General features: G+C 37.2%; 1 protein-coding gene across 1 annotated transcript; it reads left to right on the forward strand.

The window, feature by feature from the left end:
• The first annotated feature begins 4,744 nt into the window (after positions 1-4,744).
• LOC143463043 (uncharacterized) lies at positions 4,745-11,634 on the forward strand. Its single transcript, XM_076961405.1, has 5 exons — positions 4,745-5,038; positions 8,252-8,308; positions 9,121-9,194; positions 9,681-10,753; positions 11,195-11,634. Exons 1-5 carry the CDS (start codon positions 4,882-4,884, stop codon positions 11,208-11,210), a joined length of 1,377 nt encoding a protein of 458 aa, XP_076817520.1. The 5' UTR covers positions 4,745-4,881; the 3' UTR covers positions 11,211-11,634.
• The last annotated feature ends 803 nt before the right edge of the window (positions 11,635-12,437 follow it).

The following is a 12,437-nucleotide window of genomic DNA, read 5'->3' on the forward strand; positions in this document are numbered from 1 at the left end:
CGTTTATTTACACACCGGGTAAATTTTCCTACTTTGTAATGAGAATGTGCGGCCCGCCGGCTGCAACATTTTTTCAAATGTGGCCCTCAGTACAAAAAGTTTGCCCACCCCTGGTCTACAACAACATATGTTTGCATTAAAGTTTAAAGCAAAAGTTTTGGTTTTTAACTGGAGCGATGTTTACTTTGAATAAGCAGCTCCTTTATTTGCATTTTTGATCGTTTAATAGTTTCTGCTGCGTCATCTCGTAAAAATTTTGCCATGTGTCAGTTGTGTGTGACACTTTTTTTTCAAAAGCTTGACAACTACCGAAGCAAAACAACTTGAATCAACTCTAATTTGGTCATATCTGACACCACAACGTGTTTGTGCTGGTAGCCATGCATAGAGTAGGTATATATATACAGTTGACGTGATAGCATCTTCAGTAACACACTGACCCTTTGTACCAAACTAAAAAGTTTAATCCTATTTGGAAAACATGTTGTTAACTGATTATGCCTTTTATACTATTGTCTTTAGTATCTCATACGTCAATCAACCACGTGACAACTACGTCCTTTGACCACATAATGCCATCAACTTTTCAGAAGTCAGTTCGGCGAACTTCAGAGGATTTGTGGTTTAATATACTGTACTATGTTTCTTCAGGACAGAATAGAAACCGTTGCTTAGCATGAAGCCACACTTTCGACTAGGACGTGATAAATTAGCCCGAGAGCAGTAGTTCGTAAAAAAGTAACGGGCAATTTTGTTATGAAACGGAACATCACCCGCAATTCTCGTTTTTGTTGTTTGTCATCTCTGATCTGGCACTGAAATCGTCTTTTCAAAACCTTGCCCACAAAATTAATCACTTCTACGATTACGTGCAAGTTTGTCCGTCACTTTAAGTGAAATTTGGCTTCTCTTGTTATTTCCTCTTTATTTAAAGCATTTGAAGTGATTAATTATTGAGCAGTAAAACGTTTTAAGACAATCGATATTTCTTTGTTTGTGCCATGAAGAAAGACCAAACAATGTGCTTTTGTAAGAATGGGTAAGATGACTACTAATTGACACACAAAGGCATACAATTATTGACCACTATTAGCTGGTAGCAACTCTTCATCATTTCTTTTAATAGCAATTAAAAGCAAGCGGTACAGAAATGTAGCTTTTACATCAATGCGCGGCAAATGAGTTTCAGTAATGACTTATATGGGAAATATATGACGCTTTGAGTTGGTAAACGTGTGAGCGTGAAGGAAGAGCAAAGCTAGAAACGTTAAATGCCGGATGCGGTGCCATTATAACGTGAGCTTTACGTCACGAAGTCCATATTTGGAAAATTATGTGCAAAATTGGATGGTCTTAAATTATTCGATGTGTACGTGCACGTTATGGATGTGCTTATTCCTGATTTTTTTTATAGAAATATTCTGATTGAAGTTTTGCTGACCGCTTTCGGTGGTTTAGTGATAGTCAATTCATCCATCAATGCACAGGAGTCAGTATAAATATAGGTGTTTGGCCATCACATGAGTTGGCAGTAAGTATCTTTTGTGTTATTACTGATATTTTTAGCATGAATTTTTTCCCACTTGTAACCAAGTTTAGCAAAAGTCTTGCAAACAGTACCTACTACGTAAAGATTATTAATCCGCTAGTTTTTATTAAGTTGAGATTTGTACATGCAGTTAACAGCTTACTTGCCTTGCGCTGTTGGACGGTCGAAATGTTTTTTAGATGAGGTGCTGCTGTCATTTTTCAGCAGATTTTGCCTGAATCAAACTTCTTTTTAGTTCGATACCAGATTTCAACGGCAGTACCGTGGTTTGTACCTTGATCTAAATGAATCGGTTACTGTTATCAGACCGTTAGTTTAAGGTTTTCATCGAAATTACAGCTACTGATTTTATACCCAAAGTCCGGCTACTCCTGAAACTGGGGCAAATATGTCAGCGATGTACTGCATAGGCTCAGATGCTAAGCAGTTTTATTTTATGTTTAATTCAAGTAGACGTGGCCAAAGCAATACCGATTCACAATAAATGCAGGACAGTTAAATATTGTGCAAGAGGAAATAAAAAGTTGAACAAAATTTCATGCTCAACACCTGGCGTTTATCAAAAGCAGTGTAGTTTGTAAGAACGCCAGTTATAGTAGGCTTGTCCTCCAGGTGGCCATGTATAAAGTCATGGTGGATTACATCAAGCCCAGATAAAAACGTCGTACAGTCACGTTCTTTGTCATAAACGCCGAATTAAACGTGTTCAAAACTTTTTTCGTAGTTAATCAAGTAAATATCAAACAGTTTAGATCTTAGGGTGTGATTGTTTATCTGGGCCAGTAGCTGCATGGTTCCACCCAATATAGAAATGCTGAACATATGTAAAGAATTTTTATCTGCGTGACTCTAAATTTAAGCGTATTTCTGCAATCTTTGGTCCATAAACAGTGCTTATGAAGTAAATTCATTCTATTAGTGAATAAACTTATCGCTTGCTTACCGCCAGACTTAAAGTAATAAAATCATTGAACTCATTTACTTGTTACGCAATCCCCATGCGATCACCTCAGCAAGAAATGGTAAGAAACTACATCGATCACTTGATCACTTGACCTACTTGATCACTGCACGAAACTTAATTGATCAAATTTAATTCCTTTTTTACTACGCGGTTTTTAACGATAGAAATTTCTTAAAACGATTGAAAAATTTGTTGGTATTATGCTGCCGTATTGTATGACAGACACTTACTACAATTGTTTGCTTTTAATTACGGCTGACAAAGAGGGTCGTTGTCATTTAAAATTGCATAGTTTGTGCGATGTGTAACTTGGAATCGCAAAGGATATCACTGCTATGCGCAATGGATTCACCGCTCTGAGCTGTTGTGTGCAAGTTGTCTATAGTCGCAAACACGAATGAGATTGATGCAAAGCAGTGAGAATTTTCCCAGATAGTTGCGAAGAAAACTTCATTTTCCAAAGAAAAAATGCAATATTCAGGGTGACCTTTTTTGTGAAAAAGTCTTTCTGGTTAAATGTGTTGATGCAACGGCAATCATGATTACGCAACTTTTGTGAATGTGTCAAGCATTGTATGTATCAACGTATAGTAATGCCGGTGAAGTGCGTCATTTCACTACAACCGGCTTTTTGGTTGACCAAAGAAGGACTTGTCTGACAGATTTTGTATAATCAGTCACGTTGCTAAACTTAGCTAAAGCATTGACATAAGCAACTAATTACATAAAAAGCTTACAGCCAAAACGGAGTCTCTCAAACTTATCCCTCAATTTGTAGATGGACTTCAAAAAGAGATTACTTGGTGCTTTAGCACCCTTACCGGACTCTAGCTATATCGCCCAGAAGCAGAACGTTTATAGGTTATTAAACTACTTTTATTAACAATAACGTCATACACCAATCACAAGAATATTTTTATGAGACAAGCACTGGTAAGATCTTTCTAGATCAGTGATTTTCAACCTGGGGGTCGTGCCCCCGGGTGGGTCGTTTGCCTTTTCTCTGGGGGTCGCGAAGACGACAAATAAATACCAATCACTATTACGAGAATGCCAATTAATTACCATAAAAAATTAACTGTAATGATTATTAGTGAATGTTGTTGACAGTGAATGTTCAAACAGTTGAATAAAAGTTGAATGTTCAAACAGTGAGCAGCCAGGAAGCAAGTTGCGAGATAGACTATTATTTTTGCAGCAGATGATAGCCTAGGCAAGCCAGTGTAAGCTTACTATTGAGTTCCCGGTATCAATCATAGGTAGCCTACGGTAGCTTGCTTAGCCTGAGGAAATTTCAAAAGCGACTGTAAAGAGCAAGGTAACATTGCTAGCTAGATCTAAGGTGTGCTCTGGCAACAATAGCGCCACGCATAGACAAGCTTGTCGCCAAGATGCAACACCAGCCATCTCACTGATGCTGCCTTGTGCATGAATTCAATAAATGAGTATTTTTTTCAACAGAGTGGTATCATAATTTATGTTATTTTTAATTAGATTTTTTGTGCTATTGCGCATGCACAAATGTATTACATATGCCTGAATCAAAATTTTTGGAAGGGGGTCGTTAGTTACACTGGGTTGTTAAAATGGGTCGCGGTATGAAAAAGGTTAAAAACCACTGTGCTAGATTTCATCCTGTGGTAATCGACTGCTCAACATTTCCACAAGTTCATGCGCTGGAAAACGAGAGATTACACTTAGTTTGATGAATATGGTCGGTTTATTTTGCATTGGTTTGTCAATTTTCTACAGAGGGCTGCGACGACAAAACAGCAGCAACGAGAAAGCAGTAGGATCTTACGCGGAGCCACTAGGCCCACAACTCAATTACGTAGACAAACCGAAATCCTGTTTATGGTGATAATAGACGCGGAACTTTAAACTTGGGTTTTTTATCATGTCACGGGACTACTCTGATGTCGCGTCGCAAAGAGAAAAAAGAACTTATGAAGACGGCGGCCCAAATCAACAACTCGGCACGAGTGATAAAAACATTGGACGCGCTTTAGAGGCGCTTCAGTCGATTCTGACAGCTGGTGTGATAGTGAGGTTGTGTTGTTAATCACAGGGTAAAAGTAGTAAACAAATATTGACGTAACCGTTGACATTTAATGTCGCTATGGAAAGGAAAACCTATATCTTGGTTTCTATATCGTTAATGCTTCAGTTTGAGATTGAAAACTTTGGTTGACAACATCAAAGTTGTTCTAGTAAAATTATTTAACATGTAATTTTACAATTAATTTTTGTTTCAGAACTCTTTGTAGATCGCAATTTATTCAAAATCATACAGAGATAAATTGTTGTGCTTGTTGAATCATCGCCGGTTCATTGCAACTTAAAAGTTAACTCGTTGCAAGAAGAAGCGATGAACAATCAAAGAAACCGGGCCATTTCAGTTGGCACAGCTCTAGCCAACCTGCCACGACCACACGGAATTCGACGAATTCAAGGCACAATGGCTTCCTTGACCCCGAAGTCTGTTCGAATTGTTTTACTGGGCTGTGGTGGCGTCGGAAAAACTGGTAAGCTTTTGCTTATCTGCAAACCCAGTCTGATTAGATGTTTGATTGCAAAACGTTTTAAATACTTTTCAGTAGAATCGTAAAAGAAACCTTTGGCCTTTATGTTTGTTGTGACAATATACAAATGCAAATATATTCTGGAACAGTTTTGACCGTTTAAAAAACTTGTTAATGAACGTTCAGTTTAATTTATTTTGATTGACGAATTAACAAAACATTTTGTTCACTTGTCAACATTTTATGTTTGGTCTTTATCAAATTTCTAACAAAGTTTTAGAAACTGCCACACGAAATTTGTGATTATTTTCTGTAATAAATGTCAACGGATTAACATAGACCAAAGCACCACAACAAATTGCGCCACTCATCTTCAAATAACTTTGAAAATAAAATTACTTTGACTAAAAACCACTAGGTTTTTGTAATAAAGCATAAGGAGGGCACAACTTAATAAGATTCCACTGGTAAAACGTCATCCATGACATTAGCTTAGATGATGGCTTTATACAGCACCTGAAAGACTGAAGCTCACTTCCATCGTCTCAGTTTACTCAGTCGTTACTGTCGCGAGTTAAACGGACAATCCTTTTCGGAAATCGAATCGCTTTGTTGTGAAACTTGTGACGAAGCATGACATAGAAATTTTTTTTGTATAATAAGTTTAACTCAAATGATGTTGACAAACAACAAACGTTTTGGACGTAACGTTATTAATTACTGTAACAAATTTTGTTTTTGCCAGCAAATGCCCGTATTACATAAAATTAGCCATACGTGACGCGTAACCAAATCTGTTCAATTTTGCGTCATGGTGTAAGTAGTGTCATAGTCAAGAATGCGTTTGATTGTCGCAAAAACAGTCAAACGGACAAAGCACTTTTGTCGAATTTATAATGTTCCTTGTGGCACTAATTTGAGAAAGTCCAGAGATCATTTTCGGTGAAATACGTAATTGGGTAGCATTACAGTAACCGCGAAAATGTTTATAAATGATTTAGAAGCACTTTTTTGCAAAGGATAAGATTTTTTTAATAGCTCAGTTTACCAAAATTGTTTGATGTGAACCGCGCATAGGCTCAAAATGGCACTCCGTTATAACTCTGAAGTATCGAGATAAGAACCCACCAAATCGGTTATGTAATAAAATATCTTGTATTGCTCTGCTTTTATAGTTTCTAATTTAGGCCGTAGTGTAGGCGTTGCATGTTGTTATACACGACAAAATTCTCTTCACTTTGGCGCCTACATCTTAACGTTATGATTGCTTTGCCGTGTCACACAAGTTTGATGTTGTAAATGTAGACATGTGAAACCTATGCCATCTTGTAAATCATTACTGGAATATACTTTTGAACAATACCGTTTAGGTTATACCGCAGCCAATATATTGAAATTTTACGAGTCGTTTTATGGTTCAAAGATCGATCATCGCACCCATCAAATTGTACCCAAAATTTACTTTTTGTACCAACCAAAGTACACCGGTATTTTGCGGCATTTCCACAAGCCATGATTTGGGACATGAAGTTTGACATGTTTGAGACGACTATCAATCAAAGGTCTCGTGCCTAGGTGGTCATAGATGACTCACTGAAATGCTATAATTGCTCTTGTAATTTTTTTTACTCACGATTCATAAGGTGTGCTGCTTGTTTACGCAAAATACCGAGCCCATTTTCGTGACAAAAATGAACGTCATTGCAAAGTTTCTTTACGAAATGTGATTTCGCCGAAATCTTATATGTTATCAAAACGGGCGTTTATTCACCTTCTTATTTCAAGAGCACAACGAAAGTTCGGTAAGTAATCTTAGTTAATGATAATTTAATGACATGAGTCAAGCGTGTAAATCGCCGGTCGATTTCTGATGGTTTCAGGTAAGGTAATTTTTTGCCATGATTCCATCAACAATATACGTGACCAATGCGTGTCTCATTTCAGTAATTGCAGGCACTTCTGGTATATGACCGAATCCAACAAAAATTTTACGAAACAAATTATACGACAAAAAACTATAACAGTCTTAACTTTGAAAAATTCCGTTTTTGAAACGAGTTGTATCAAATTTCACCGACATTTACTTATTGATTTATCTGGTATTTATTCAAGGCCATCTCACATGTCATTCTGCGAGATTTGTCATAATTCCTCTATCACTATACTTATCATATCTAATCATTTGGCACACCTTTTGCTATGCTTTTATATAATTTGTCAGAAATCTGTCTGTTGATTTCCTTGTAAATAACGACTAAGGGGTAATTTATGGAGCACAAATATTTCTGATCAGGATCTAAACGAAAAACCGTGAGCTAACAGCGTATGTTCCAAAACAACTGTTTGTAAAAACTGTTTCCTTACCACCTGACCCACATTTTGGGCACACAATGTTGTCATATCAACAGGAATAGGATTTGTAAACACACTTGTTCACATTTTGATATATTATACGTTTTGATCCGATTATATTTTTGTACGAGCTTTTAAATGACAAATTTCATACTGTCACGGCAAAGAAGAAACTCCCTAAACCGTACCCTACGTAAACGAACAACTCATGAGAATAGTGCTGATGACGTCTTCAAGTCTCTGTCGAAGGCATACCATTGGAGGCTTGCAGACTACAGCAGCATGCAAGGCTATTTTTAGCAGTTTATGCCGCCCGCTTGTCTAATTGTAATGCATCCTTTTACCGCTGCTACGTTTTGTGAATAAGTTTATTACGGTTGGTAGTGAGCTACCGCTGTTGGCGTGATTTATCCTATTAATCATAACAGCTGGCTTATAATAAAGATGTTACTGAGTGTTAAAGTTAAAATTGTATTTGGTACGATTTCATGATTGGATTTCAATCATATGTTATGCCTAGTGATATCAAAAACAGTGACTAACATTGCAGCATACTTTTAAATATTTATGAAATGAAGACATGAATAATCACACATAAACGTCCTGACCTTATGTGTCAGCATTTAGTCAATACTATTAGTTTCGTTTTGCGACACAAAGTAAGTACTTGAATCGCTTTCAGTTTTGGCAAGAAATTATCAAGGGTTAACTTAAATAACTCCGTCACATTCATAAACGACTTTGCATAATAATATTTTAGACGGGTTTCAAATGTTTTCGTCTGTAATTTCGGTTGTAAGTGTTTATGCAAAACATCTTTTGGAAAGATTTTTGTTACAAACTTCCTTTTCCTTTGTTTTTCAGCGATGGCTGTACGATTCGTCACCGAACGTTACATAGGAGACTACGATCCCACTCTAGGTGAGATAGACTCAGCATCCTGTTTTGAGAAAGTTTGAGCAAACTTTTTGCTTACGTTTTTCCTTTTTAAGGTATATCGCTCAGGCCGTGAAACTCGTTGTATGACGTAAGCAGATCGTAACGCAAGTGTATGCCAAAAATATGTTTACCATCAAAGTTGCGGATGTACGATCATATCGTATCCATACTTTATACGATTTTCTATTGATTGATTTGCGCATTGCGTTAGTTGCGAAACGATTGAAAGCACCTGATAATTTTTAGGTTTAAAAAGCTTATCTGACTACTGCTGATGATACTTTATTATCGTGGTTCTTGTGCACGCAGTGCCAAAACATCGTTGTCTATAACCAATAAACACTGGCGTATGTAATATTTTATATCGAGCGCGAACGTACGAGTTAACGCTTTATGCTACGATTGACGATCTACGTTCAATTGCTAGCCTAACAGTGTTTGTCATTCAATAACAAAATAAGTTAGCATTTGAACGAAGCATCTACTGTATTAGGTTAAGACTAGCATATAATCACCGTGGAAGCAATCGTGTTATTTACGCATGACTGTACATGAAGGTGCTAAGTTTACGAAAACTGTCATGTAATTCACCTCAGGGTAGGTATAATGTGAATTCTTTAGATACTTAGAAGACAGTTGCGTTTTAAAACTTGAAAGGGCATTTGGTTCGGGTGATATTTTTCTTTTCAAGTGAAACTGTGTACGTTGAAAACCTGTCAAACGTTACCCTAAAGTTATTGTCTGTTAATTGACACAAGTTATTTATGTTATGACACGCGTTATTTCATCTTCAGAGACGATATACCGGCATAGTGCTATCATAGACGAACAACTGATCAATTTCGAAATCATGGACACAGCCGGACAGGTAAATAAACATAACAAGTCAAAAAGCAACATAAAATACTTATTGACATATAACTTTTCTTTTAACGTTTTATGGATGTCCTACAGACCTACACGAATGTGCTTTTAAAATTTCTGTGATAGTTTGTTTAATGTTGCGCAAGAATCCCTTAGTCCGGTCAATGTTTTACGGTGTTGGTGAACTTTGTACACGTCACCACCATGCGATGCGGTTGCGATCTACCCAAGTATCCTGCCATCCTAATGAGTTGTTCATAATTATTAACGTGGGCTGACTGCTTTTTTATCGGACTCACATATAGGCGATCCCTATTTATGCCTCATGTTTCTAATAAATTGCGATAAACTTACAGATAATGTAGATTTCATGATAAGATAGACCAGTAAGATGAAATTAGCGCAGATTCTGTACAAACAACACGATCGTTAGTGGAAATTATACGCAACCAAAATTGTTATGGCATCTCATCCATTGTCTGTTTAATAGGAGGACAACTCTTTGCTTCTTGAGGACAAGTGTAAATGGGGAGAATGCTTCATTTTTGTCTATGACGTCACAGACAAGTACAGCTTTGATGAATTATCAAGGTTAAAATTCATTGCCAGCTACACACATTCAAGAATGCGTCACAGTTACAATCCCTGCTGGATACTCATCGGAAACAAATCCGACCTTGCTGAACAGGAGCGCATGGTGACCGTGGAAGAAGGAAGAGCACTTGCGCAGGATTTGGGTTGTCACTTGTTCCGTGAAATATCAGTCAAGGAGTCCCCTAGCGACTCGTGCGAAGTGTTCGAAGATTTGTGGAGAGACTTTGAAAAAAACAATCCTCGTTTACCATCCAGTAGCCAGAGGAGAAAAATGTCTTACCGCATCCACGACAAGATCCCAGTGATTAGCTCCAATGCCTCGATAAAAGCATCCGAAACTCTGAAAGCAATTTGGGAAAGCGGTGACAACAGCGGATATCTGACGTATAATTTAACAAACAATCTAAGAAGGTTAAAGAGTGCGCCCGTTTTACTTACCAACGAAATGAACAACCATAACAATAACAAAGAGAATGCTTTGGATAATACGCGGACAATTGACAGCATTCCGGAAAATGTGGAGGAGTGCGACAGTTGCGGCGAAAACGGGTTGAAACCGGAAAGTCCTATTACGTCAGAGGTTTCGGAGTCCGAACCAATGAACGTTGTGCACGAAAAGAAAACTTTTTTTCACCCGACGCTGTCGCGCTGTAAGAGCCTCACCAAGACTTTTAGCTCGAGCTTGGAGAATGTTTTTTCCTCCATCGACCTGCATCGTGCGTCATCGAGTGGGGTGAGTACCCCGCTGACATCATCAACGTCCCCGTCATCGTCAAATTCGTCGCTAAACGAAGTTGTTGCTTCCACTGTTGTCCACGGAAAATCAAAATCTATGGATAATGGTAGTGTCCGCGGAAGAAGCAGTTCGGATACCGCTTCAATGTTAAAGAAGCGAAGAAATAGTGTTAAACCAGATGACCTTATGATGGTTACAATGTATCATGAGCACTGCCGGCGGAACAGAGCAAGGTAAAGCTTATCACGCGTATTTATCAGTTATCGGATGCACTTTTATCATCGATGATGCACTTTTATCATCGATTATATCTGAGACACAAAGATAAGGTTTTTTGCACGACTTTTACCATATATAAGCCACCGGCTGGCTGATGTTTTGCAGTCTTTACCAAATATCCGATTAACTAGAACACTGCAATACAACTTTTATTATTGAATGTTCACATGCAGTATATGCTTATAGGATGTATATTTTCATTAAAAATGTCTTGCCTTTATGTTACAATTATACTGTATTATATAAGCGTGCATGGTGAAATCGAAGCTTTATAAACTTTATTGAGAAATTCAGATTATGTTACAACATATTTCTATTCAATCATTGTTTCAACATTTTATTTTATGATGTTCTATGACAAGTTTTATTTTCAATTATTCTTATTTATTTTCAAGGTATTCTGAAATGTGAATCTAACATCGACTAAATCAAACATGAAATTCGGGCTGGTCCCACTATCGGTTGCCAAATGTTTCACTGTTTCGCTTTTATTTCTTGCAACATAGTTATGGAAGAACTGTGTTTTATCCGCTACATATACCCTTTTTGTAAACTCCAGTATATTTGCACCGCTTCATGTTGTTCCCGCATTTTGCTCTGTAATAATTTAAGCTTGTTTAGTCGTATAAATTACGTCATAGCGTGAAGGCTATAACGTTAAGCCTCAGCGTCGAGTGTGATATTATTACACATTGTTGTTAAATCTGTGATTGACGAATGAATATACCTGTTGGGTTTCTTTTCTTTTAACGACTTTTACCTTTTTGTGGAATTATACATCGTCATTCATTTTCGTCTATCCTGTTTGCGTTAATAAATCTTTTACTTCATGCCAGCAAGTTGTCCGTTGACTGACAATACTTTAATGGCAGAACAAAAGTTAAGTATTATTCCAGAAGTATCTACCTCATCTGTCAGTCTTGCGAAACACCGGGAAGCGTAAATTATAAAGTAATTTCGAACGAGAACTTGCAGCCTGAAGTAAACCTTTTTATCAGGGGACACGTTTTAATTTTCGCTGTTGTTAATCAAATTATTTGAGCCCTAACAACCCTCCTAAAAGGCTAAAATAACAATGGGAATTTCACAGCAGGGAAACTAATCCTCACAAAAAGGCTGTTACGCAAGGATAAGAAAGAACAAAAGGATATAAGGTCTTTCAACACATTCTCTGATCGTCTCCACGGAGAATAAAACTTTTCTTGTTCTTGCGTAATTTGGCTTTATAAAATGTTTTGTCTGTCTACAAAAAAGAGCAGAAATATTCCAGCTGGCACAGGTTTCAAACGAAAAATTTAATTTTACAAAAATGCAAGTATTTGTGAATTACTTTCATGTCTCATGTGATGACATTTGTCTCGTGCTACAACCGGGGAAACAGTAACGACGGTGTAAAAATCGTCCGCTATATACGTAATTGCAAACCCCTTTTTTTAGTACACTTGCAAATAAAATGCAATTAGCTGCTATCGTACTCCTTCTGCTGACATCATCTTGAGCTGTTAAGTTAAAGTAACATTTAGTGCATAAAGCTTATATTTTTAAACAGCCGCAATAGAAATATGATTGAATAAACTGATGAATGGGATATTGTGGTTGAAAAATATCTACATTTAACCCCACACACCCAACATACCC

This window comes from Clavelina lepadiformis, chromosome 1, assembly GCF_947623445.1.
Source record: "Clavelina lepadiformis chromosome 1, kaClaLepa1.1, whole genome shotgun sequence".
Taxonomy (NCBI): Eukaryota; Metazoa; Chordata; class Ascidiacea; order Aplousobranchia; family Clavelinidae; genus Clavelina; species Clavelina lepadiformis.

Bases quoted from the DNA above. Each gene is read 5' to 3' on its own strand.
- LOC143463043 (XM_076961405.1), top strand. From the start codon at position 4,882: ATGAACAATCAAAGAAACCGGGCCATTTCAGTTGGCACAGCTCTAGCC. The intron at 5,039-8,251 runs GTAAGCTTTTGC...TTTGTTTTTCAG, and splicing joins TGGTGGCGTCGGAAAAACTG to CGATGGCTGTACGATTCGTC. The intron at 8,309-9,120 runs GTGAGATAGACT...TTTCATCTTCAG, and splicing joins AGACTACGATCCCACTCTAG to AGACGATATACCGGCATAGT.